Source organism: Fundulus heteroclitus, chromosome 11 (genome assembly GCF_011125445.2).
Source record: "Fundulus heteroclitus isolate FHET01 chromosome 11, MU-UCD_Fhet_4.1, whole genome shotgun sequence".
NCBI classification, from domain to species: domain Eukaryota; kingdom Metazoa; phylum Chordata; class Actinopteri; order Cyprinodontiformes; family Fundulidae; genus Fundulus; species Fundulus heteroclitus.
The window spans coordinates 13,062,811-13,088,780 of NC_046371.1; the positions used below are offsets into that span (position 1 = coordinate 13,062,811).

At 39.0% G+C, this 25,970-nt stretch overlaps 2 protein-coding genes across 3 annotated transcripts; one reads left to right on the forward strand and one right to left on the reverse strand.

The window, feature by feature from the left end:
* Positions 1-1,709: 1,709 nt before the first annotated feature.
* zcchc10 (zinc finger, CCHC domain containing 10) lies at positions 1,710-9,497 on the reverse strand. Of its 2 annotated transcripts, XM_021323414.2 has the most exons (6): positions 9,442-9,497; positions 7,850-7,952; positions 3,822-3,983; positions 3,500-3,541; positions 2,207-2,434; positions 1,710-1,961 (listed from the first exon to the last, which is right to left on the reverse strand). In XM_021323414.2, the coding sequence occupies exons 2-5, from the start codon at positions 7,888-7,890 to the stop codon at positions 2,215-2,217; spliced, it is 465 nt and encodes a 154-aa protein (XP_021179089.1). In that variant the 5' UTR covers positions 7,891-7,952; positions 9,442-9,497; the 3' UTR covers positions 1,710-1,961; positions 2,207-2,214. The 2 variants fall into 2 exon arrangements, with proteins under 2 accessions (XP_021179089.1, XP_035998776.1); XM_036142883.1 differs by having other exon boundaries at positions 1,710-2,434; positions 9,442-9,460.
* Positions 9,262-23,967, forward strand: hspa4a (heat shock protein 4a). The gene is made up of 19 exons (XM_012876211.3): positions 9,262-9,368; positions 11,000-11,057; positions 11,187-11,327; positions 11,979-12,101; positions 12,863-12,962; positions 15,191-15,324; positions 15,516-15,760; positions 16,618-16,694; positions 16,864-17,015; positions 17,218-17,324; positions 17,748-17,881; positions 17,986-18,167; positions 18,659-18,742; positions 20,315-20,470; positions 20,692-20,817; positions 20,958-21,065; positions 22,486-22,605; positions 22,716-22,877; positions 22,984-23,967. Exons 1-19 carry the CDS (start codon positions 9,262-9,264, stop codon positions 23,185-23,187), a joined length of 2,520 nt encoding a protein of 839 aa, XP_012731665.2. The 3' UTR covers positions 23,188-23,967.
* The last annotated feature ends 2,003 nt before the right edge of the window (positions 23,968-25,970 follow it).

Below are 25,970 nucleotides of genomic sequence, written 5' to 3' on the forward strand. Positions count from 1 at the left end.
GTACAGAGGGAAATCGCGCACGTCTCATTATTGTTCCCTGCTGTTCGTCGAGAGCTTGTTATTTAACCATAAAAGTAGACGGCCTATGCTGGTTGTTACGCACTTTTGTAAAACAAATAAATAAAATATTTAAAATATAATTCTGTAGGCCTATGAATCATTTCGGTTAACTAAAACAGCCTGATGAATTTGTGACATTTCTAATTTCATTAGAGAATTTAGAAAGCAGCAACATTATACCTATGAATCATTTTGGCTCTGTTTACACAGTTAATAAGTGTTTTTGTTTTATTCAAATCAACAGCACATTTGAATTCATATCAAAAGAACTATTCACATGGGAATCCTATCTTTTAATCAGTGAACATTCCCCCCAGGCCTTTTTGTATCTAGAGGGGTTGTCTCTGGTCTGAATAGAGGTCCAGTTCTCTGGAGGTCATTCACTGCTGTCGACCTCTTGGCCCCAAAATGGTTCTATAGCCTTAAAGGCCGACCTCTCCCCACCAAACACACAAAACACAATTAAATGATTTGGCTGCAACACAAGACATAGCTCGTAACCAAACCAAATCAAGAACAGAAAAAAAATATGATTACTTCACATACTCAACATTTTCACTGACAATTATACGCCAATTTATTAAAATAATGTAATAACATAAAAACATTTGAGTATTTACTCCTAGAACTATTTAACATTTTGTCTTATCACAATCTTCCATTGATTGTAATGGGGTTGACCAGTAATGAGATAACAATGCATGATTGTGAAGCAGGAGGAAAAGTGATAATTACCAATGTATATCATTTTTGAAATTCTTTTAAGCAGTAAAATAATTTAAGGTGTGTGTAACGCAACCTCCGTGTAAACATATCTATAGAGCATTCTCAAATCATTAGGCTAATATGGAACGACTATGGTATTACTGTGAACCTACTTAAACTGGTAGGCCTGCCTTAACTCTGAATGATTTTACCAGCATCTAAACCATTCAAACTTTTTTTTTTAGTTTTATATATTTACAGCACTTTTGTGAATCATGGTTTATTTTGAAGTGTGTTAGAAATAAAGCTGGTTTGGTAAATGCAAAACTGTGCATTACGCTCCACACGCCTCCCCCACTATGAAACGTGGTGGTGGCAGCATCATGGTGTGGGGATGCTTTCCTTCTGCCGGGAACCGGAAAGCTGCTCAGAGATGTTCCGGGAGATGGATGGAGCTAAAAACAGGGCAACCCTGGAGGAAAACCTGCTGGAGGTGACAAAAGACTTGAGACTAAAGTGGATTTTCACCTTTAAATGACCTGAAACGAAGCATTTCCATGCATCAAATAGGGGTCAGTCCAACTCCAGCCAAAAGTCCAACTGAGAATCTGCGCTGAGACCGAATAATTTATATTCAGAGAGGATCACTGAATGAGCTTGAGCTATTTTGCAAATCAAAGTGAGGAAAAAAAAAAGGTCCTTTTGACAGGAAAAGCTGGTGGAGAGATGTAAGCAGCAGCTATAAGTCCACTGGCTCAGGAGGGGTGAATACAAATATGCAACATGTTTTGTCCCCCCCCCCCCCCCCCAAACTCTACAATTAGAGACTAGATTGTGTGGGTCGGTCACATAGGAACCAAATCAAATACACTGAAGTCTGAGGTTATAACGTGACAAACTGTGAAAAGGTTCAAGGGGTAGAAATACTTCTGCAAGGCTCTATATAACAAACCAAAACAATAACAAGCAAAGTTTATTTATTAGTGAGTAAAAACAACTTTATAACAAAAATTTCTATTTTGTTCCACGTACTTTACAATCTTACAATTTATTTCATCAGCTGGCACGTTCAGCTGGAGATTATGGGGCAAGTTTGCCTGCACAGTTCCGGCGCAACTAAATGCACAACAAATTACAAAAATCATAGGCTTAACTCAAACAGTTTTGTGTTTCTCTTGACATGTTGTATTGTATTGCTAGAAAAGAAAAAGAAAAAAATCAAAATATTAGAAAACGTCACTGCTGCAAAGGGAGCGGAGGAGAGGAGTTTAACACAGAAGAAAACACAGCTCTAAACTATCATGCCTTCCTTAACAGCACACCTGTAAAGCCGTCCTAGATCTTTTTTCAACCAGCTGTGATCGGCCTTAGAAAAAAGAAAAGAAAAAAAAAGCGTTTATTTGAAACACAGAGTAACGTAACGAAAGCCCTCCTTTATTACCGACATGCTCATTTCTTCTTTTTCCTCTTCTTCGGAGGCCCTTCGTCTGAATCGCTGCTGCTTCCCGAGTCTGAGCTGTCTGAGGATGAGGAGGAGGAAGAGGAGGAGGAGGAGGAAGAGCTGTCGCTGTCCTCTGAAGAGGAGCTGGAGGAGTCGCTGCTGTCTGACGATGAGTCACTGGACGAGTCGTCGGAGTCGTTGCTGCTGTCGTCGCTCGAGTCTTTTGCCCTGAGAGCAAGCAGACGGGGAACAGACTGAGAAGGGAAACTCTGAACCTGTGAGTGTCGCCTGGTTCCCATGCTTAGAGACACCACGAGCTGCCATAGATAATAATAAAATAGATCTAATCTTGGTTAGTTCATTGGAAGAGATTTGAAGATAAAAGAATAAAACTGCTCTGCATAACGCCTAACATGCCCAATACGGACAAAGTACAGTTGCTGGTTAGGAAATTACAATATGTTTCATTTAACTGGTCAGTATAACTATTTCACAACTAAATAGGCAAGAATATCCCAACTATTTGCAACTGGTTTACAATTACATATATTTCTTTCAATTGTATTGCTTTAGCTATCAACACATCTACCATCAAAAAGCAGGCATGCAGACAAAAAGAGCATCCAAGACTATTTCTGTTGAAATTTCTAAAAGTTGGAACAGAAATCACGATTATTTAAATAGTCTCCAGTCCTAAAAAACAAAGTGTTGCTATTAATATGTTTATCCACCAGAGGGCGCTGTTGGGTCATATTTTTTAAACTGTTGATTTGATTTCACTTAAAAGATATTTTTTAATAAAACATGTCATCTAAATGTCATTTTTTTATTTAAACATAAATAAATTTAAATAAAACGATGACAACAACAGAAAAAAGAACACATGAAATCAAGTACTGATTTCAAAATTTGTTGATCCATTTTAAAGAGTTTTACATTGTTTGCGCTAATTGGCCTGCAGGCTGATGAATGTGGTGATTCAGTTGTTTATTAGAGAAAAATCAAGTAAATTGTTGTCACGTCAAAATTAATTACAAATAGAGACTTCACTCCTTCATATTCACGTTTTGACCATTTGTATCTAGACATTTTTTTCCACATACAACATTAGGTGTCTGCACCTATTTAAAGTCTGTCTGCAGTAATTAAGTATATGAGGAAAATAAAAAACAAAACAAATCCATGAGTAAAGAAGGTTTATCAAAAGCCTAATATGCTTAAATCTTAAGTTTCGCAAAAGATTTATTCCGCAACAACAAAAAAAAGGAAAGAAATAAAACACATAAAACTTACTTCTTTTTACTTTTCTTTTCACTGGAGCTTTCTCCTCCTGGTCTGCAAAGAGAAAAGAAAATAATTTTGTCACACTGACAATGTAGGCTTTAAAAAAGTTTTTTTTGGTGTCTGCATCATTTTATGCAATGTTTGACAGATTTCTATTTAATTTTTTAGTGGAAGAGATCAATAAACTTCAATGATAATTAAAGTTAAGACGGGTTTAAAATAAACACATGCTGGTTAGCATGTTTCTTTCCTTATCTCAGAGAATGAGATGAGGCCCAGAGGAAGCACAGCTCTCATGGTCAGCAGGAATAAAGGAATGGAGAGCCCTTACCCTGTGATGCTGAGCGGTTTGTTTTCATTTTCCTTCAGCTTTTTCTTCAGCTCAACGGTTCTTGATGGCCTGTGCAAATATTTCCGCTTTCCTGTGCACTCATACGTCCAGTGGCCCATCTCCAAGCACTTCTGGCATCGCACATGTTGCTTGTTTGCCTCCCTGTGGACGGGGTAGAAAACAGACAAACACCCTTCAAATAGGAATAAGAAAACAGCAACTGACAAACACCTCTGCATTCTTTATTTTAATCAGTTTAGGTTTGCGGTTTTTGTGCTACATCAGGGAAATAATTGCATTTGAAGATGACATGTTGGGGAAGATCAAAGCCAAAGACATTTTAAAACGTTTATGTAGGGTTACTGCAATATTCTTCATTTAAAAACATTAGCAACGCTTTGTACAGTCAGAGTGCAATGCAATTATTACCTGCAAATCATTAAAGAACATTTCACCGCCTTCTTGGTATTTGGACTATTTTAGATTAGCTCTCTTCCAATACTGTAATACTGAGTTAAACACCAATTTACACAGCAATACACAGGTGTGTCTGTGCAACGTTTGCCATCTAAAATCAAACTCACCTGAATGAAAAAAAGACTTAATGATAAAGGATCTCATCTAAATATAGAACAATAGGGTCACCTGTGGAGTACCACAGGGTTCAGTCCTTGGACCAATTCTCTTTACTATATATATGCTTCCGATAGGCAAAATTATCAGACAGCATGGGATTAATTTCCACTGTTATGCTGATGATACTCAGCTATATTTATCCATAAATCCTGATGAATCCAATCAATTACTTCGACTGCAGTCATGTCTTGATGACATCAAAAGCTGGATGACTTTAAATTTCCTGCATCTAAATTCTGACAAGACCGAAGTTTTAATCTTTGGGCCAGAGTCCTCAAAAAATAAACTTCTTAACCAATCACTTAATCTGGGTGGCATTAACCTGGCCTCTGGTAATAAAGTAAAAAATCTTGGTGTTATTTTTGACCAAGACATGTCATTTAAATCCCATATTAAACAGGTTTCCAGAGTTTCCTTTTTTCACCTCCGGAATATCGCCAAAATTAGAAACATTCTGTCCAGGAGTGATGCTGAAAAACTGGTCCATGCATTTGTTACTTCAAGGCTGGACTATTGTAATTCTTTACTATCAGGAATTCCACAAAATGCAGTTCAAAGCCTTCAGCTGATCCAAAATGCTGCAGCAAGAGTTCTGATGAAAATCAACAAGAGGGATCATATTTCTCCAATTTTAGCTTCCCTCCATTGGCTTCCTGTTAAATCAAGAATAGAATTTAAAATTCTTCTTCTAACGTATAAAGCCCTTCATAATCAAACTCCATCATATATCAGAGCTCTGATTACCCCGTATGTTCCTAACAGAGCACTTCGCTCTCAGACTGCAGGTCTGCTGGTGGTTCCTAGAGTCTCTAAAAGTAGAATGGGAGGCAGATCCTTTAGCTATCAGGCTCCTCTCCTGTGGAACCAACTCCCAGTTTTGGTCCGTGAGGCAGACACCCTGTCTACTTTTAAGACTAGGCTTAAAACTTTTCTTTTTGACAAAAATTATAACTAGTGACTCATGTTACTCTCAGCTACCTTTATAGTTTTACTGCTATAGGCTTAGGTTACTGGAGTATATCAGGATCTAATTTTCTCACTATATTGAGTTCTACTGTTCTTCAATTATGCATTATGTGTTGTCATTTCTGCTTTAACTTTCTGTTCTCTCTCTTTTCTCTTCATAGTAGGTACACCTGGTCTGGCGTTCTGTTAACTGTGACATCATCCAGAGAAGACGGATCACCCGCTACTACCATCTAATGTAGAACAGATTACTAGATCAATGTGTGCTTCTGTGCTTTTTTGTTTCTCTTGTTGTGTCTCTGTTCTGTCTTCTGTAACCCCAGTCGGTCGAGGCAGATGACCGTTCATACTGAGCCCGGTTCTGCCGGAGGTTTTTTTTCCCGTTAATGGGTGGTTTTTCTTCCCACTGTCGCTTCATGCTTGCTCAGTATGAGGGATTGCAGCAAAGCCATGTACAATGCAGATGACTCTTCCTGTGGCTCTACGGTTCCCCAGGAGTGAATGCTGCTTGTCGGGACTTTGATGCAATCAACTGGTTTCCTTATATAGGACATTTTTGACCAATCTGTATAATCTGACCCAATCTGTATAATATGATTGAACTTGACTTTGTAAAGTGCCTTGAGATGACATGTTTCATGATTTGGCGCTATATAAATAAAATTGAATTGAATTGAATTGAACAATCAGATTTTTCACAAATACATTTATTCATGTTTTAGATACTGTAAAGAGGAACTAAGTCTGTAAACCATAATGTTTTAGTTTTTTTTCTTCATTACATCAACTCTAGAATATTTTCTTTAGATGTCTTTTACATATAAACAGAAATTTTTAAAGTACTACCATTTTAAAGCAATACCTATGCTTCTATATAAACAGAGCAGTGCTTTTTATAAATCAAAACACGGAAATTGATTTTTATTTAAAAATGTTCTGTTTTGGTGCTTTTGATGTTAGCAGTCGTATATATGGCCAGTACATATTTAGATGTATTCTTTATTTTTTTGACATGTTTTTCTCAAGCATGCATAGAACCCTGCAGGCTTGTGCTTCAAATGCTTTCTGATTTTTTTTAATCAGTTACACTTTTCAAAGACAAATGGTTTATATAATTACATAATAATTAAAGAATATCTTTGATAGATTTTAGAGTTTTGTTCATGCAATATAACTTCGATTGAATCATTGTTGCCTTTACAAGAATAACAACATTAATAGGAGATTCAGTATCCAATCCAATCCAGCTTTATTGCTAAAGCACTTTAAAACACCATACTGGACCAAAGTGCTACACGTGCTAAAAGATACAAAAATTAATTAACTAAGAATCATAAAACAGTGGTGAGAGCAATCGTCCACTACATCAAAAACAGGTAAAATTGTAAAATAGAGTAAAAACAGCATTTGAAAACAGAGATTTAAAAACAGAGAGAAACACGTGGGTGTCTAAATTTGCTGTGGTAGGTTTTTCCACATCTTAGAAGTTGAAATAGAAAAGGCACAGTCCCCCTTTGGTTTATGCTTGGTCTCTGGAGCTCTGAGGAGCAGCTGATCCGATCAGGAGGGTGTATAAAGGAGCAGCTCAGAGAGGTAGGATGGGAAAAGACAATGGAGGGTGTTAAAAAACAAACAAACAATAAAAATCCTAAAATTTACTGGCAGCCAATTAAGAAACGTTAAAATGGAGGTAATGTGCTCACACTTAAATGTGCAAATTAAAAGACATGGCAATGCATGAACCTGTAACCCCTACATTAAGTGCACCGCACTAATCAAGGAGATTGGTGTTGAATGCATTAATAACAAACATAAAGTGCTTTTGAGAGAGAAATTATTTGTATTTTAGCCACCTGCCTCAGATGATAAAAGGTGGATCTGACGATCAAGAATAAGTAACACTAATACAGCTCTTTAACATTTATTCTACAGACATTTTAAAATCATTTTAGGATACATACATGGTCTTTTAAGTATGAATACAGAAATTAACTTAATGAAGGGTTAAGGGAGTTAAAAGCTACTTCGCAAGTTTAATTTTAAATCTCCGCTGTCTGTAACCATGTTTTATGTTTATTTGTATAAACGTGCGTTCATCACGCCTTTCAGGGTTAGTACAGCCTGCCTCTTTCGTAACTATGGCATTCGAATTAAAAAGGTTTAATTCAGTACTTCCCGGGTTACAAGACTAATTGAAAACCCTGGGCAAAGATAAGAAATCTATAGAAAATAAACGTATATTGTAAACAGAAGCAGCGGCGGATCTGCGCTCCCTGTTTTCGGCGCTGCGGTTAACATTGCCTTCCTCCGACTGAGGTGAGGCCCAACGACCTGAATCCGGTTGGCCTTTTGTAAAAGAAGAAAACTGAACTCGCAAACTTTGCAATAATTTCGCATTTACGTTCGACTATTCGGGTTATACTTACGCTTGTCTTCTCGCAATTATCCTGTGCATGGGAGTCGCCATGTTGCCCAGTCTACCCCCTTCTTCGTTGCTGTCGTTAAGGTGTAGAGAAGCAACAGCGCCCTCTGGAGTCGCAACATATAATAGCAACACACAGAATCACAGGAATTCTTCGTGTTATTCCTATTCATGAGAATAACCTCACAGCGGCTGTGCTGTTCTGCACGATCTTAATATATCTGAATGTGTTTGAATTTTGTTAAAATCAATCCAAGTTACTTTCAACTGAACTTTGAGTTCAGTTTCTATACAGCAGAATTTTACTCTACCTGTTTGGTAAACATGCCTGTGCAAATTCTCAGTTATCCGGGTCTTCGCAACAGCAAACAGGCTTAAACCAGTGTAAGGTGCTCAAGATTATTTTTTTTATTAGGCACTACAATAACAAAAGTACTAGAAATTGAAATAAGAACAAGAAGGAGGGAGAAGAGGCGTACTCTTACTGTCTACAAACCATAAATAATGAACCACAGCTTATGAAACAAACAAGAACAAAAACACTTTTTAACCAATCGATTCTGGGGTGGAGCAGGTTATCTGTGGAGAACACATCTTCGTGGTAACAGTTATCACAGCGCGAAGCTGTGGACTAAAGGTCTTGCTCAGGGACCCACAGTTGTAGTTTAAGAGATAATAATAATAATAATAATAATAATAATAATAATAATAATAATAATAATAATAATAATAATGTCGTTAAATGTATTGTAAAACTATAACTAATGTTTAGTAATAATATCATCAACTTCCTAAAATAATGGCCTATGTCATTTTTTGCCAAAAGTTATATTTTTTGCCAAAATCGTATTATTCTGTGTTTTCTAAAAAGAATAATAATAATAATCGGGGCATTATTTTAGGAGGGTGACGATATCAAAGCTCAAAGGATTGTAAAAATTAGATTTTTAAATGAATTCATCACATTCTTATTTTTCTCAAAGACTGGGGCCGACTAAATCATCACTGGATCTCCTAATTCTGTTGTTGCCGTTTAAGACACACCGTACTAAAGGAAATTATGCAGAATTTCCGCAGAGACCTCGGGGCCTGGCTCCAAAACGCTCGAGAATTGGAGAAATATCACTCACATGGTTATGGAAAAGTCCAGAGACGTCTAGAACAACGTACATCTCGCGAGAAGTAGTGACGAGAGCGCGAGATGTATGTTAAACCACCTTGCTGCTACGGGTTGCCAGTGCAGAGACACCGGTATCAGTAAGGGGTGTGAGGAGAGCTAGCTCTTTTTCACAGAGAGCAACGCGACAACTCTATTACTTATTTTTGTACTCTTTAAGGTGTATAGGAAAACATTAGCTTTGCGTTAAGTCCCGCTGCGGACAACCTTAAAGCCGAGAGACAGACATATTTGTGAAGATGTCAGTAGTGGGATTTGACTTGGGCTTTCAGAGCTGCTATGTAGCTGTAGCCCGAGCTGGAGGAATCGAGACAGTCGCCAACGAATACAGCGACAGATGCACGCCGTAAGTATTCAAAGTAGCCTACATGTTTTAGATATTAAAAATCTGAAATAGTAACCCTGTTGGAGAGTCTTATCCTTTACATTGTCTTGTCGTCACACTGAAATTGGATTTTTAGAACCGTTTGCTGAACTTTCATACCTGTATGTGCGATTTATTAATTTCATTTAAACTTAATTCCATTGTGTATCCCTCTAGGGAAGGTTTTACGAGGATATAAATCTTAGCAGCAATCATAGAAATGTCTGGAAATTACATCCAATGTGAAAATAACGTGTATATATAAAAACATTAACTAACGGAGGTACAAGGTGTGTTGTGTTTTAGTTGTCGGGTGACCCCGCACAGGCGGTGCTTCCAAGTCTAGCTTCACATTCGCGGAAGGCCTAAGCTCCGACCAAGCCGGTGTGTCCCGTAGGGCAAAACGTGCGTCTTGCGTTAAAGATTTCGTTCGATGACGACAGCAGTCGAGCTTTTGGTGGAATATTCTAGCAAAAATTACCAACCACCCAAAAAAGGAATAAATAATATTAAATTCTATATGGATTTCACGTTTTGTTAAACTTTTCTTAAATGTTTTTTTTCAACGAGTTCACTTTTCACTTCTTCTAAACTAAGTAACTTAACGGTTTGCGTGGCGCTGTTTTTTTCCCTCACTTGTGATATTCAATATTTTTTTTATATATTTAGTAGTTATCTTTTATATTTTGAGATATCAATTACTTTATTTTGCCTCCATCTTTCTGGCTTTGTATATGTGCGGCCAAAGAAGCAAAAATAGTACAAATACATAATAAATAGTATACATAGAGGTCATAAATCATGAAAGTCCTAATTTTTTTTTAGGAGATGATTTTCTTGATGCATATCAAGGGGGACTAAAGCCTTAAGGCCAATGTTGTCTGTTTCTTTAAATCTTAAATATTTAATGTCATAAATAAATGTATACACTTTAAAAAAAATGTACCAGTGGCCATGAACCAGTATAGTCACACTTCATATGGTGTTTAAATGATGATTATTACAACACATAAGATTTCACTCGGTGCATTTATAAAAAAAGGCAGGCATAAAAATTTGACTTATTAATATAAAATGACAGAATATTTATAATGCTTTTAATATTTATTTTTTTATTGTTTCGATAATGAATAGACTTGAGGGGAAAACAGTTGGCGAATTTGGTGTTTATTAGTAATTCATTAATTATCTCTTGCTGTTAGGCTTTTTTATTGAGTGACACAAATATGAAAAGTTGATATTAGATGCTCAGTCGGGTTGGTATATTGTGAATATACATGCTTTTTTGTTGTTGTTTTTTAGGACAAAACCTATTATTATAATCATCCAATGAGATTTTTATGTGCCACTTTTGTAAGTTTGCCACGCAGTAATAGGTGTGAAAGAAGAACAGTAATCGTACCCTAAAGAGCAATCAGAAAGCCTTAAACCAAAGCGTAGCTTGTGATCAAAGTTAGCCTTGTAGTTCTGTGTAGGCTGAGCCTTGACAGGTTAGCTTTTGGCATTTAGTAACTTCTGACAAACATGTTTACCCTTATTTTACCTGTGGTTATGATCTCTACTTTAATTATCTGATTATAATAACAAAATTATATATTTTTTCCCCCCCTCAGGTCATTTATATCTTTTGGTCCGAGAAATCGATTAATTGGAGCGGCAGCAAAGAGCCAGGTAAAAGTCAATCCTGATAAATTATATGTATTAGATTCTTCTTCTATTTTTACAGGGCACACAAAGATCCAAAACTATTCTGAGCGGTCAACATTTCACAACCTTTTCCTGCTAAATCTTCCTTTCCAGGTGGTGACCAACTGTAAGAACACAGTGCAAGGCTTCAAGCGCTTCCATGGCAGAGCGTTCTCAGACCCAATTGTTCAGGCAGCCAAGTCAAACCTGGTGTATGACCTGGCCCAGATGCCCTCAGGAGCCACCGGTATAAAGGTGCGGCTATCCCTTAACGTGCTGTTCTAATAGTGGGGGCTAGAGGTCAACCGATGTACGGGTTTTTCTGTGGTCGATGCTAATATTTAAAGAGAAGGAAAGCTGATTCATAAATTCCATTTTCTTTTTCTGGGATGTTTTCTGTAGTGTCCTTTTTTTTTTTTTTTCTTCTTTTTTTTTGTTGACTTGATAAAACCTCCGGCTTAGTGTTTGATTTGCGAAAATAAATCACAAAATAATTGACCAGGAAATATTTTGGCTTGCATGTGGTTCAGGGTCTTGTTCTGAATTCATCCAAAGGAGGAGTTGGTATATTAGCCCAAATTGGTGTTCTGAGTTTTTTTTTTTTTTTTTTTTTTTTTTTTTTTTTTTTTTTTTTTTTTTTGACTCAGTTTTATTCAAGGTAATAGCTTTAATAAAAGGGAAAATGCCTTCGTTTATGGCTAAACTCTTGTACCAATCACCCTTGGATTACGTAAGATAGTCCAGCAGAACATCGGCGGTAAAAAAGTGCCTTAAAATCCCAATTTTATTAAGAGATTAAATTTTTTCTAAACACTTCTTACTGTTACGGGGTTGCTGTTTGCGCTCCGTCTGACTTTTTGTTTTGTGGAGAAATTAAATTCTTCTGGATTATTCCTCTAATTGCAGGTGATGTACATGGAGGAAGAGCGAGTATTCAGCGTGGAGCAGATAACCGGCATGCTACTGACCAAACTGAAGGAGACCGCGGAAAGCGCCCTGAAGAAGCCGGTTGTTGACTGCGTCATCTCTGTAAGCAGGCCGACATCCATGACTACAGAAGATTTCTGAAACTTCAGCAGGTTTTCCAGGACGCTGAATACCGCTGATTGAGTTTTAACTCTGGTTTTCCCCTTAATTCGCTCATTAAACCTGAAATCCCAGCTTTGGCTATTGGCATCACGTCTCTTGCGTTCACAGGCTGTTTGTTTGGGTTTATTTATACATTTATGTATTAAAAAAAAAAAAACAACGGGTCTGGTGTATAAATGTGTCGCCACCTGTTGATGTGACATTTTAAGCTTTTAGCCTCTTCACCAGATGCCTCCGTCTGAAGTCGCACTTCCGCTCCTGCACCCTGTCAGTAAAGAGTGGGAAGTGTGTGTGTGTGGAGCTCAGCGTGAGAGTGCACAAATAGCACCTGTTATGTAACGTTATAGATCTAGCACAGAGGGGCTGGTACTTTCACCGGGGCTAAATTTATCGGTGACATCAGTCCTGGTGAGGGAGAGCATGCTACTAGTGCTGTGGCCTGTTTCTGAATTTAGGTCTTGAACTTCTCCACATCGGGATGTTTTGTTTTAGCATCCCGGCCCATTGAAAGGGTGACGATGCACAAATACCTTTTATCAGACGCGGCGTGGAAATTGACCCTAGTATCAAAACAGGAAGAGCGGCTTTCTTGGCATTTAATGCGTTAAATGTAGTCAGCATAAAGGATGCAGCCCTCGTTTTTCCACATTTGTCGATGCAGATGGATGGGCGCTCTAAATAAGCTCTGTTCCTCCTCACAGGTACCGAGCTACTTCACCGATCCAGAGAGGAGGTCTGTCATGGATGCAGCTCAGATCGCCGGCCTTAACTGTCTGCGGCTGATGAACGAGACCACTGCAGGTATACCCATTTTAGCTGCTTGTACTCAGCGACGTGAGATGGCATTCAGGATATTTGATGTTGTTGCTTTCTTTTTAAATCAGCAGTGTCTTATTTCCCCACTGCTAGAACCTTTTCCAGGAACCAGGATGCTTTTGGGGTCCATTATTTTACCCCTGTTGTTACCAAAGCAGGACGAGCTAGAAATAAGTGAACAGCCTCGATCATTATGGGCTTAAATTAGTTATCCCAATAACAATGGAGCAGTGTTTCCCTACCGTTCTACAAGGGGGGAGCCCTGATACGTCTGTAGGTGTTCACTCAACTCAACTCAAACTTTATTTATAAAGCACATTTAAAACAACCGGGGTTGACCAAAGTGCTGTACAGATAAAAGATGAAAAACTGAATGCTAAAATACATAAACACAATGCAAAAAGAAAAATTGAATGCAGATAAAATATAATAGGATAAATGTTTCAATTTAAATAAAATAAATGTTAAAATAAGGCTGCACAGTGGCGCAATGGGTAGCGCTGTTGCCTTGCGTCAAGAAGGGTTCAAGTCAGCCCAGGTCTTTCTGCATGGAGTTTGCATGTTCTCCATGTGCATGCATGGGTTCTCTCCGGGTACTCCGGCTTCCTCCCACAGTCCAAAAAACATGACTGTTAGGTTAATTGGTCTCTCTAAATTGTCCTTGAGTGTGTGCGTGAATGGTTGTTTGTCCTGTTTGTCTCTCTGTGTTGCCCTGCGACAGACTGGCGACCTGTCCAGGGTGTACCCCGCCTCTCGCCCAGTGAACGCTGAAGATAGACACCAGCACCCCTTGCAACCCCATGAGGGATTAAGCGGATCAGAAAATGGATGGATGGATGGATAAATGTTAAAATAAAATATAATTTGCCAAATGTCCACCTAGACTTGATTAAAAGCCAGGGAAAAGAAATGTGTTTTTAGAGAGGATTTAAAAACCTCCAAGAAGCCTGCCAATCGAATATGCCAAGGCAAGTTATTCCACAGTTTCAGTGCCGCTGACATAAAGGTACGATCACCTTTGGTTTTAAGTCTGGCTTTAGGCATGGCCAGTATCAACCGATTAGAGGATCTCAGTGTTCTGGCCGGGACATGGATTTTGAGAAGCTCAGTCAAATACTGGGGGGCTAGACCATTAAAAGTTTTAAAAACAAACAATAACAATTAAACACGGTTAATTTTTATTAAAATTAGCCTTTCTAAATAGCGCCAGATCGCACCCTGAGTTATTTCTGTCTCTATGCTCCCACAAGGCGGGCATGAGTCTGCGGACAGGTACGTCCAGAGCTCAAGTGGCGACATATTTTTACCTGCTTTAACACAGAGTTGGGAGCGTCTACTCGCCGCGCAGATGTCGTCGTCTGTTCTGATGGTGCGTCCATTAAGGAAATAAATGCTTAAATTAAAGAGTTGTTATCGACAGACAGAATGTGTCTGGAGTGCGGGAGCCAACAGGATAAATGCTCCTTTTCTGTTGTGTTACACCAAAGAAAAGGACAATTTCTTTTTCTTTTTTTTGTTTCAGCTGGTACATTTCATTTCAGCTCTACTGTACACGATTACTTCAGTATACGTTTACCTAATGCAAAAAAGGACGATCATGTCTGGGTAAACCAGATTATTATTATTATTATAAGCATTAACCTCAATGCAGCACGTTCTCAACAAGTAAACAGCTCTATGGTCATTTTCAGATGTTCTACAGAAATACCATTTGCTTCGATTGTCGCAAATCACCAAATGTTTCTGTTGGAAACAAACAAAAACAAAAAAAACGCCGTCCTGAGTGAATCACTGACAACAGATGTCTGCTTTATACCTGGAAAATTAATTTTTGTTGCTGGATAGACCCCATGAATGGATCAGAAGCACATCCCAAATGTAATAAAAATAAAATTGAATAAAGTTACGCCCCAAAATATTCTAAACTCTGGCAGACCTAGATTTCAAGAGATTTTCATTCAATCAAGAAGAAGGCAGGAAGAAAGGTAGCCTTCAAAATTTAACAACGTATAAAGATGCACAGAAACATAAAAAGAGAGACACAGAAATAAGAGAAAGATTGAGAGAGAATGAAGCTGGGCTGCTCGTATAAAGCTGTATTCTCTGATATTAATGGAAAGCTAAGTGGAAGAAAATCATAGCAACCAGCCAAAAAAAGAAGCAGCTCTGTATTATTTGTTAATTTGGCCCGTTTGTTCCCTTTTCTTTTCCAGTGTCTCTGGCATATGGAATCTATAAGCAGGATCTTCCAGCTGCAGAGGAGAAGCCCAGGATAGTGGTGTTTGTGGACCTGGGCCACTCTGGCTACCAGGTGTCCGTTTGTGCCTTTAACAAAGGAAAGCTCAAGGTGAGGAATGAACAACTGAGTGGTTTTTGGTAGCTATTAGGTACTGTAAATTCAGATTTTGTTCCATAACTTCACACATTTGTGACACAGAATATCGTTTTTTTTTTTTTTTTTTTTTTTTTTTTTTTTTTAATCAGTTGTTGGTAACGTGGGATGTTCACCTTTTTTTTTTTTTTTCTTCTTTCTATCAGATTCTGGCTACAGCGTTTGATTCAGACCTCGGTGGGAAGGACTTCGACGACATCCTGGTGAACCACTTCTGTGAGGAGTTCGCAAAGAAGTACAAGCTGGACGTCCGGTCCAAGCCTCGAGCTTTGGTGCGCCTCTACCAGGAGTGTGAGAAGCTGAAGAAGCTGATGAGTGCCAACTCCTCCGACCTGCCCCTCAACATCGAATGCTTAATGAACGACGTTGACGTTGCCAGTAAACTGAACAGGTGGGATTCAGACCTGTTGTTGTTTGTTGTTGTTGGCTTAATGTGATCGATAGTAAACCGAACCAAAGAGTTAGAACAACCAACTTCAGTCTGTTTTATTGGATTTGTTGGCCATAAATCAATTCAGATTAAACATTTTAAACAAATAAGGAATTCTTATTTAGTCCCAAATCTAAAAAGAAAGGAAGTTAGTTTAACTGATTGCTTTTAAAATGAACCTTATTAGTAAATAGAGCCCCCTTTGTAAAGGGATCTGGGTGCAAAGGTTAGTTACTCACCCAGGAGTACAGCTGGCAGGTCGGGGATACACTGCAAAAACGGAACTAGAAATAAGTAAAATGTTCTTAAAATTTGTGTATTTGTCCTTAATTTGAGCAGGTAAATAAGATGATTTGCCAATGGAATAAGAATTTTGCACTTAAAATAGGAACAACCCATCTCAATCATCTTATTTCAAATGCAGGATGTCTAATTGGCTTATTTTAGGGGTGAAAACACTCATATAATCGTATTTACCTGCTCAAATTAAGGACAAATACACTAACGTTAAGAACATTTTACTTATTTTTAGATCCGTTTTTGCAGTGTACAGCAGAGTTGGGATGGAAAACTGAAATCAAGGCTTTGAATAACTCACTGAGCAGGAATAGAAAAATAATTTCTCTCCATTTTCTTTCCACTTCACTGCTATTCACAGCTATGTGTCGATTTGTCAAATAAAATGGGAACAAATTACATTGAATTCTACTGTTCGAACATGACTACATGGATATTTTCGAGTTCAAGAAGTGATTACCGTTCAAGACTTAAGTTGTCACTAAGCTGGGTCTATTAATAACTTCTGATCATGTTCACAGAGGTCAGTTTGAAGAGATGTGTGCTGGGCTGCTGGCCAAAGTGGAGGGTCCCCTGCGCAGCGTCATGGAACAGACCAGTGAGTATATCCGGCTTTAATTAGCTGCTGGTCTACCCTCACAACCATGTAAACAAACACAGTCGGCGTGGTGGAGCTGCTTCTAGTAACTGCCTCTAATCTATAACGTCCGACGGCTCTTGCTTCTCCTGACTGATGTGGATCGATTGATCGTTTGTGTCCCACCCAGAGTTGAAAAAGGAAGAAATCTATGCAGTGGAGATTGTGGGCGGCGCCACCAGGATACCGTCCATCAAAGAGCGGATCAGCAAATTCTTCGGCAAAGAGCTGAGCACCACGCTAAACGCAGACGAGGCGGTGGCCAGGGGCTGCGCTCTGCAGGTACGCCTCGGTCACTTCGGCTTTCCAAAGTTCGCAGCCCAACCTGCGGGGAGCGTAGATGGTCTGAGGAAGACGACGCATGTTTTTTTTTTTTTCTTTATTAACAAGAAAAGAATCCTTATTTGGTGTGCATCACTTCGGCTTGTCCAGTTCCGTTAGAGTACTTCATTAACTCGTGCTTGTGTTTCTTGTTTTTCGGCAGTGTGCCATTTTGTCGCCTGCTTTCAAAGTGAGGGAGTTCTCCATCACGGATGTCGTCCCGTACTCCATCTCCCTAAAGTGGAATTCAGCTGTGGAGGAGGGACTGAGGTACGAACGCATTCACCGTCATCCCAGAACAACGGGGGCCTTTCTCCTCCTTTCATGTCGGCTCGACTGAGAGGACCACTACGATCCTCATGGACGACAATCGTTGTTAAAAGTCTCGCCGACCGCGTTCCTCTAGATATGTTTCACCTGTCGAACGTGCCATTCTCAGCAGCAGACGCTATTAAACCATGAAAACATTTTTTTTATCATTTAGATCCACCTTAAAGAACATGAATTATAAACAAAAAGCACTAATTCATCTCACTGATTATCATTTAAAGTAGCAATTGATGGCAGTGTATTGATATAGAACAATAAAAAAACGAAAGGAAAAACCTCTTTTCTCAGTTCCCTAGGCTAATACACTAAATTCAGACCTTAATTGCTAAATTAATATTTGTATCATCTTGTTTTTTTTTCTAGCGACTGTGAGGTTTTCCCAAAGAACCATGCAGCTCCCTTCTCCAAAGTCCTGACCTTCTACCGGAAAGAGCCCTTCACGTTGGAAGCCTATTACAATAATCCCAAGGAGCTAAAATACCCTAAAGCCACTATAGGTATTAAAGGTTCCACTAATTACAGATTCCCATCAGTCCATCGTTCCCTGTGATTTCAATCGTTTGTTTTTATACCGAACTTCAACGTTCCCTCGGCTTTGCAGGTCAGTTTCTGATCCAGAACGTGGTTCCTCAGGCTTCAGGCGAGAGCGCCAAGATCAAAGTGAAGGTGCGCGTCAACGTTCACGGTGTGTTCAGCGTCTCCAGCGCGTCTCTGGTGGAGCTCATAAAAGAGACAGACGGAGAGGAACCGATGGAGACGGACCAAACGGCGAAGGACGACGAGGTACGCGTTCGCTCCGGATGCCAAAAGCCCAAACAGCGGTCAGGCAGGATGAGGGAGCGTACGGGGCAAAGAGAAGCTGTTTGCTTTGACTTTTTTTTTATATATATATATATATATATATATATATATATATATATATATATATATATATATATATATATATATATACCAGAATTGAACGCCACTAAGGCGGTAAACACTAATGCTTTTTACTTTTCAAACATTTTCTCCTAGTTTTTCTTTAAATGTTTCATTCTTTCATTCCACTTCTGTTCTTAATCCTTCTGAATGCCGCTGTCTAGAATGAAACAGCGATGGGTTTAGAGTTTAGTCGTACATTTAAAAAAAAAAAAAACAAAAAAAAAAAACTTTCGTCAACTGGTCTAATGCAGCGAAGCCAAAACTAATCCTTCTGGTTTTGATGAAGCCCGCTGCAAGGTGTCATCTTATTAAAACTTCTATGTATGCTTTCTTCTGTTACCATGCAATAGACCAAAATGCAACTGGACCAGGAAGAGCAGAAACCCCATGCTGGAGACAACGATGACAAGAAAACGGAGGCGGAGGAGATGGAGGTAACCTTGTGCTGGGCGATAGGACGGTGTTCATCTCCCCGTGCTGCTGCTCTGTTGTGAATGAAGCAAACGGAAAGAGGCCCGCTGCAAGTGCTTGCAAGTAGCTTACCCAAAACCCTCCAGATTTCCATTTCTAACGGGCGCAAACTTCAAAAGAGGAGGAAAAAAAATGGATGGTACAAAAAGAAATGGCCTGTGTTTCCAGAATCTACGAAGCGCATTAGTTCCAGTTTGCCAAAAACATATAACGCTAGCGAGGAATAAATACAAACGGCCCACTTTACTGGGGCTGTTCTGAGCCGATCATAAATGCCCGGATCCAGTCAGGCCATCTTTAAATGATCTGGATCAGAGCCTCCAATCGAAAAAACAACAGGGATCGGGATTTAAGTTCAGTCTGTGATCTTTAGTGTCAGCGAGCCAGACTGCCAGGTCTTAAAAATCACAACCGGTGTTCGTACCCCACTTTCCTCGATCTTTAAAGATTTTTAATCTTAGTTTTGTTGCCCTGATCAATACGGGTAACGGTCTCTGTGTTTTTCGTGCTTGATAATGATGTTAAGGTGTAAAGTACGAGAGGGGGGGGGGACTTTGAATTTTTCTCTGCTTACAATTAACTAGAACCACATTAAAATATGTTCAGTCGCATTAAAACAGACATACCTCTAGAATTATAGATGTATAAATAAGATACTGCGGTGTTTAAAACATTTTTGGTCTGTTAAGCTAGTGAGACAATTATATAGACCGTGTAATGCTGATGAATTTCTTTTTATTTTACTGCACTTCTAATCCCTATTTGTATCGGATTGAGATTCTGCTTGCTTGAAAGCTTTTTTGAAATGGACGAAATATAAAGTTTTTCATCCATATCGCCCAGCACTAGGTACCTAGTGGAGGAGGCGCACCAGCTTTTCTTCCTTTGCTCTGAGTTGTTAGCAGGGGGTCTATGGAAACGTTTACCCAATTTAAATCTGCATCTTCCAGAATATTAAAATGCGTCCTCTGTAACTTCGCTTTAATTTTCTTGTTTCTTTATGGCTGAAATGATTAAGTAGCAGGTTAACGTAGACGTTCAGAAAATGTCAGCTGAGCTGTTTGTAGTGGAGCCCTTTCCTCAAGATCTAGTTGTTCCTCTCAACGATAGTTTAGTATGTATGACAAAAACATGTTTTTGTTTAAATCTTCTAAAGCCTTTCTTGCTATCTTAAGTAGCTTAATAAGCTATAAAACAATGGTTAATTAATAAAGGGGTTCTAATTTCTGCACTGGAATTGATGCCTCCACTTAAAGGACAAAGATCAGTTTAAAGCAACAGAAAAAAAACAACTTTTAAAGCTGAAGTTATTACAGTTTAAGGGTCAGCCGTTGTTTAAATAAAGGTTAGATTTTGAGCTTTTGCTTTGGGTCGTCGAAGGTTTTAGTTTCAGCTTAATTAAAAAGAAAACAGTTGAGTTTCCACATGGTGAGCTTACCGGTCTCTTTTTAAACACTAGTTCGTGTTTAACTGGAGCCGTTAGATTTTTCTAAAGGTATTGAATTCTTTAATTTACTTAAATTTTTCCCCCCCAGACATCGCCGGAGGAGGTGAAGGAGGAGAAGAAGAACGATCTGCCTCCTCAGGCCAAGAAGGCCAAAGTCAAAACGAAGACTGTGGATCTGCCCATAGAGGGCAAACTGCAGTGGCAGCTGCCCGCTGAAGAACTCAATACGTTCGTGGAGAATGAGGTAATGTTCCTAAAACCACCAGGAATGTTTGGCATGCCCACACAGTGGAGAGACTCACTTTCTAACACCGCGTTTGATCGAGATTTAAAAAAAAAAACCACGATCGCTTGGTGGGTGCTAATTAAAATACAGCAGCCGTGTTTTCTCTGCTGTGGTGCTTAAAAATGTTACCTTTAAAACATGCCACTGGAATTAAACTCTGTCCCTTGTGCCTCCTGTAGGGGAAGATGATCATGCAGGACAAGCTGGAGAAGGAAAGAAACGACGCGAAAAACAACGTGGAAGAATACGTGTACGAAATGAGGGACAAACTGCACGGAGCACTGGAGAAGTTTGTGAACGAAGCTGTAAGTGTAGACCAGCGCTCGGCCTCCCAGCTCTGTTTTTTTTTTTTTGTTTTTTGTTTTCCCTTGATGGGATTAAGCCGATGCTTTGTTTTGCGCTCACGTTTTTCTGTTGTGGTTTTGTTTCGTGGGTCTGATTTCAGGATCGTGACGCGTTCTCATTAAAACTGGAGGACACAGAAACCTGGTTGTATGAAGACGGAGAGGACCAGCAGAAGCAAGTTTACATCGACAAACTTGCTGAGCTGAAGGTGAGTCTTCTGAAAATGTAAAAAAAGGGATTCAATGGGTTAGCTGCATATAGATTGGGAGCCTGTGCCCTGGGTCATAAGTAATGCTGACCGAAATAAATGCCTTTCTGCACCATCAACACCAAGTCAAATTCCTTGTAAGTGCAAACCTACATGGCAATAAACTTGTTTCTGATTCTGATTGCAAAATTAGACCAAAACACCATATTTATTTGAGTCACTTAAAGGTTGTATGTCATGCTTTTTTTTAAAAGCCTTTCAAAGTCAGCTAAAGGCTTTTATCTATAATGAGATCTTGCTTTTGAGACTACAGCAGGGGTGTTAAACTCCTGCAACTTTTAGCTGAATCTCTGGTCAAACGTACGTGAATCAAATGGCTGAATTAGCTCCTCAGTATAAATTTAGCAAGCGGCTAGATTTACTTGGGTCTCTGGCCTTTCCATCGGGTGGTTTTATAGTAGAAATCGCTCCAGTTTTAAGAATTAATCTGGACAATCTACTTTGATACGACCTGTCACCGCCACCCGTTGTCCAGGACAGGGATGGGCTGCTGCTCAGAGAGACGACTTCAGCTGGGATTACTGAGACGTGCAGGAATCGAGCAAAATAACCGCATGATTTTGACCAAATACTAAAAGTTTATTTTGCATGATATAGGCCCTTTAACCACATTTCCTACTAGCTTGTTTTTAATAACAATTTTACAGTGTGCCGTCTTTTTTTTTTTGTTAATTTGGTAGAGCTACTTATACAGGGCTCCTTGCTTGGGTTAGTCTTTATCAGTGCGTTTGTCTGTGCTTGCCTTTACTCATTAAAATAACTAGACTTGAAGCTGGGCTTTAAGACCTAAAAAAGTCGGCTAATTTGACCAAAGAACTGGATATCATTAAATTGACCTCTAGAGCCGATGTAAATAGCTCAGAATGAATAAATTGCACCTCGTTTGTGGAAAACTGAAAGCTACTGTATATTTGCATCAAACATATGAGATATAAAATGGGACTGAATACTTAAGGCATATGAATCAGACCTGTTCATAAAGTTGGGTTGGGATGTGATTTGTGGTAATTTGGCATCATTAAAGAAACTCAACTGAATGATGTTACATGGATGGCAAAGCGTGTATGAAATGTTCCACCGGCTTGTGTAAATTAACATCAATTGACAAATAAATCTTTTTATTGTCATTATACAAAAACGTATGGTAAAATTCAGTTTGGCATTATTAGTTTGGTGTTTTATTCCTTTATTTGAATCATTCTTTTTGTTCAGCACTCTGGTCAGCGCCTGCTGTTTTCAAAGTGCTTTATAAATAAAGTTGGCTTTGCTACAGCCCTGACAGGTACTGATCCAAGAACTATTTTTGACACACTTTAATGTTTTTTTTTTTTTTTTTGTTGTTGTTGTTTTTTCCCTACAGAAATTTGGTCAGCCCATTCAAAATAGATACCTGGAAGCCGAGGAGAGACCAAAAGCCTTTGAGGAGCTGGGCAGACAGATACAGATGTACATGAAGATCATTGAAGCCTACAAGGCAAAGGTAACCATTTCCATCCCTTAAGAAGAGAACCGCTGCTATTAAGACAAATTTATGCCATGGTTTGAGTGAAATGGTGTAAACAGTTTATTTATCTGTATGTCTACTTACAGGACGAGCAGTATGACCACCTCGATGAGCTGGAGGTGACTCGGGTGGACAAGCAGGTCAACGAGGCCATGGCTTGGATGAATACCAAGATGAACCAGCAGAACAGTCAGGACCTCACTGTGGACCCTGTGGTCAAAGTTGGAGAAATTAAGTCCAAAACAAAGGTACTTTGAGGCGTCTTCGCGAATGTTAACATCGTTCCAAAAAGTGTGTTTTGACTTGGCTTAAGGTAAAATTTATTTGCTTACTTTGATATGTTTTATTTCCTAGGAGCTTTATGCATCCTGCAATCAAGCGATAACTAAAGCCAAGCCCAAGGTGGAGCCTCCTAAGGAGGAGAAGACGACGGAGAACGGGCCAGTCAATGGACAGGCTGACCCAGAAATCCAGCCTGGCAACCCAAATAAAACAAAACCCACAGGCACGCAACAGGAAACGGCAGAAAACAAGCTTCCTGAAATGGACATTGACTAAATCCCCCCCTCCAACGTCAGATTTCCCTCTTCCATTTGTACCGCTTCTTGTCCCGGTTCAGCCCTTTCTTCTGAGATTATTCCTGACGACACAGTAGCCCCCTTTTGGAAAAACAGACAGCAGCATCCGTTATCAACGCTATTCATCGGACCCGCCTTCACGGCATGTTTTCTTATATTCTTTGAATACAAAAATATTGCATAATAATATTGAACAGACTGCCTGATGGCGTGAGAGTTGCAAGTGTGGATTGCAAGCTGCTTAGTCTGTGCTGCGTTCATGGCTGTTATTGTTTAGCTTCTCTTGAACGCCTTTAAGCTAAGAATGTCAGATGTGGAGAGTCTGTCAGCAAAGCTGCTGTTGGCTGAAGGTAACTAATAGTGCTCACAGAAACTGTAAAATATTGTTTAAATATAGGTTTCAATGGAATGGTGAAGGGACATCAGTAGCTTAAGTTGTAAATCTTGTGTTTATTTTGTTTTTGGATGATTTTTTTTTTTTTTTTTTTCGCCACAAACACAACTCCTGGGTTATGATGTTCAGTTTCACTGTATGTTCGATTTAGATACTAAGAGTTACTGTCATGCAGTATTTCAATGTTCTGCTTTTCTCATTCAAAAGCAAATTATCCGTTTGTTCTTTGGTAGCCTTGTTATTTTATTTTATTTTTTTTTCTACTCAACAGGGTGGTTGCTGGTCCAACAAAATCACCTTTTTAGGTGCTGCTGTTGCCACATCACTGGAAAAAAAAGCAAAAATAAATCTTAGAACAAAAACTGGGATGAGATGTAATCCTTTCTTCAAGCGCACACTTGTAAACGAGGACGTTTTGCCGTCCTGCACAATAAGATGGAATCAAATTTTGCATACGATTGTGTATTATCTGTAATATTGCTTTTATTTACGTCTTTTTAATGACAAGATCTTGAAAAAACACAATTCTGCTACATGGAAAAATAATAACTGCTTTTTATTTAACAACTATCTAACAAAACAAGAAGATGGGATTCTGAGAAAATGGGGAAACCGAATGTACTTAAAGGGAACATATGCAAACTTCTTGTTTTTAGCCCTTAAATACATTTTTTGTGTGTACTTTAGTTTTTAGGAGTGCAGGAAAGTTGAATGCAGTCTCCATGTGCTGTGTATGTTATCTTTATAATCATTGGACATCCTTTTCAAGCCATTTGGTTTTCTCTTTTTTTTTTTTTTTTTTTTTTAGTTTTTTTGAACAATTAAGTCACAAGATTTGTTGTGGAACTGCTCAAGAAGGTCGTTGGACTTCCATCTTACCAATCTAGGGAATCCGAAATTTTTAGTTCTCTGATAGTTTTTGTAGTCCAAGATGAAGGAGGTCGAAGCGACAAGTGGATAAGTCAAAAATGCTCGCTTGTTCTTTACATTGTCCCCCCAGCATCCTACAAAAATGGCTGATCTACGTGGAGGGGGGCAGGATGGAAAGTGTCTCCTTTTAGATTTAAAGAGACGGCACCAAAACGAGTTGCTCTCAGACATGCCTCGGAATGAGGGTAAAAATGGGGAATATGGAGGTAAATTAATGAGGAATTTAGACCAAAGCATTGCAGTTCCATTTTATAGAGACCACAACTGAGTGAATTCAATGAGGAGAGAAGAACTGAAAAGCATGAAGCGTCCTCTTTAAGGACGAAAAAAGTGGATTTTGCCTGAAATGTCCTGTTTAATACTAAAATGCTTCCCCAAAGACCAACACGTTGCAGGGTTTTAGGGATAAAGGGATGTTCAACTGAGTCAAAGGCCTTATAAAACTCTAGAAAGAGTATTAAACTCCGCTGATCGATGTGATCAGTAATCTAATGAATCAAGAGGCATAGTCCAGGGGTTCCCAAACATTCCCACGCCATGGCCCCCTAAACAGCATTAGTTTCAGGCCGGCGTGTAGTAGCAAGAAAGGCAGGAAATTAATGGGGTTTGGATGGAATACTGGGAACTGAATGGTACAAAGAGAAAATCTGAATAATTAGGAAATCATTATCCATTTATATGCATAGCACAAACCAATAAAGTCAGAGTATCTTTAATTGGCTCCCTTGAGAGAAATTCGCCTTGGATACAAGGATCAGCAGCATTGCACTACATATTCAATCACTAACAAAAGTAGAAGTAATAAATTAATATAAAATAGTAACAACAGTTCATAATTCACAGTTTGACTAAAATGATCATTAAAACCCTGCAAATCACCCTTTTAAAATAGAATAATTTAAAAAACCACTGCCCTCCCAGTTTGCTGCTGCAGAACATAAGAGACCACAGATGTGGCTACCTGCATGTCCCAGCACTTCCCCTGTTGATCTTCTCATACCACACCGTGCGCTCATTAACAAGTTTTATAGACAATGGGGTGAATGAAAATTTAAATCTATTATGCTTGCATAAGGGTGTCCTGTACCTTCTTCCTGAGTTCAGCAGCACAAACTCAGAGTGAAGCAAACGAGAGGAGTCAGATAAAATCTCACCTGCCTGTCTGAGGATGGACTGCTCTGATGGTTCCCGTGGAGACAGAGGAGGAGCCGCCATTCCCGTTATTTTACTTGCTGTCTTAATAAATTTAAGATCTGGGTCTTTGGTTTTTACTGTCAAATTACCAAACCAGCTGGCGATGCCATATCTTAGTAGAGACTCCGTAGCTCTGTAGAAAATGACCATTAGGTTGGTACAAACACCAAACACTCTTAAACGACGAGGAAAACGAAGACGCTGGCGAAGTTCAGCACTAACACCTGCCACATGTGTGTGCACCA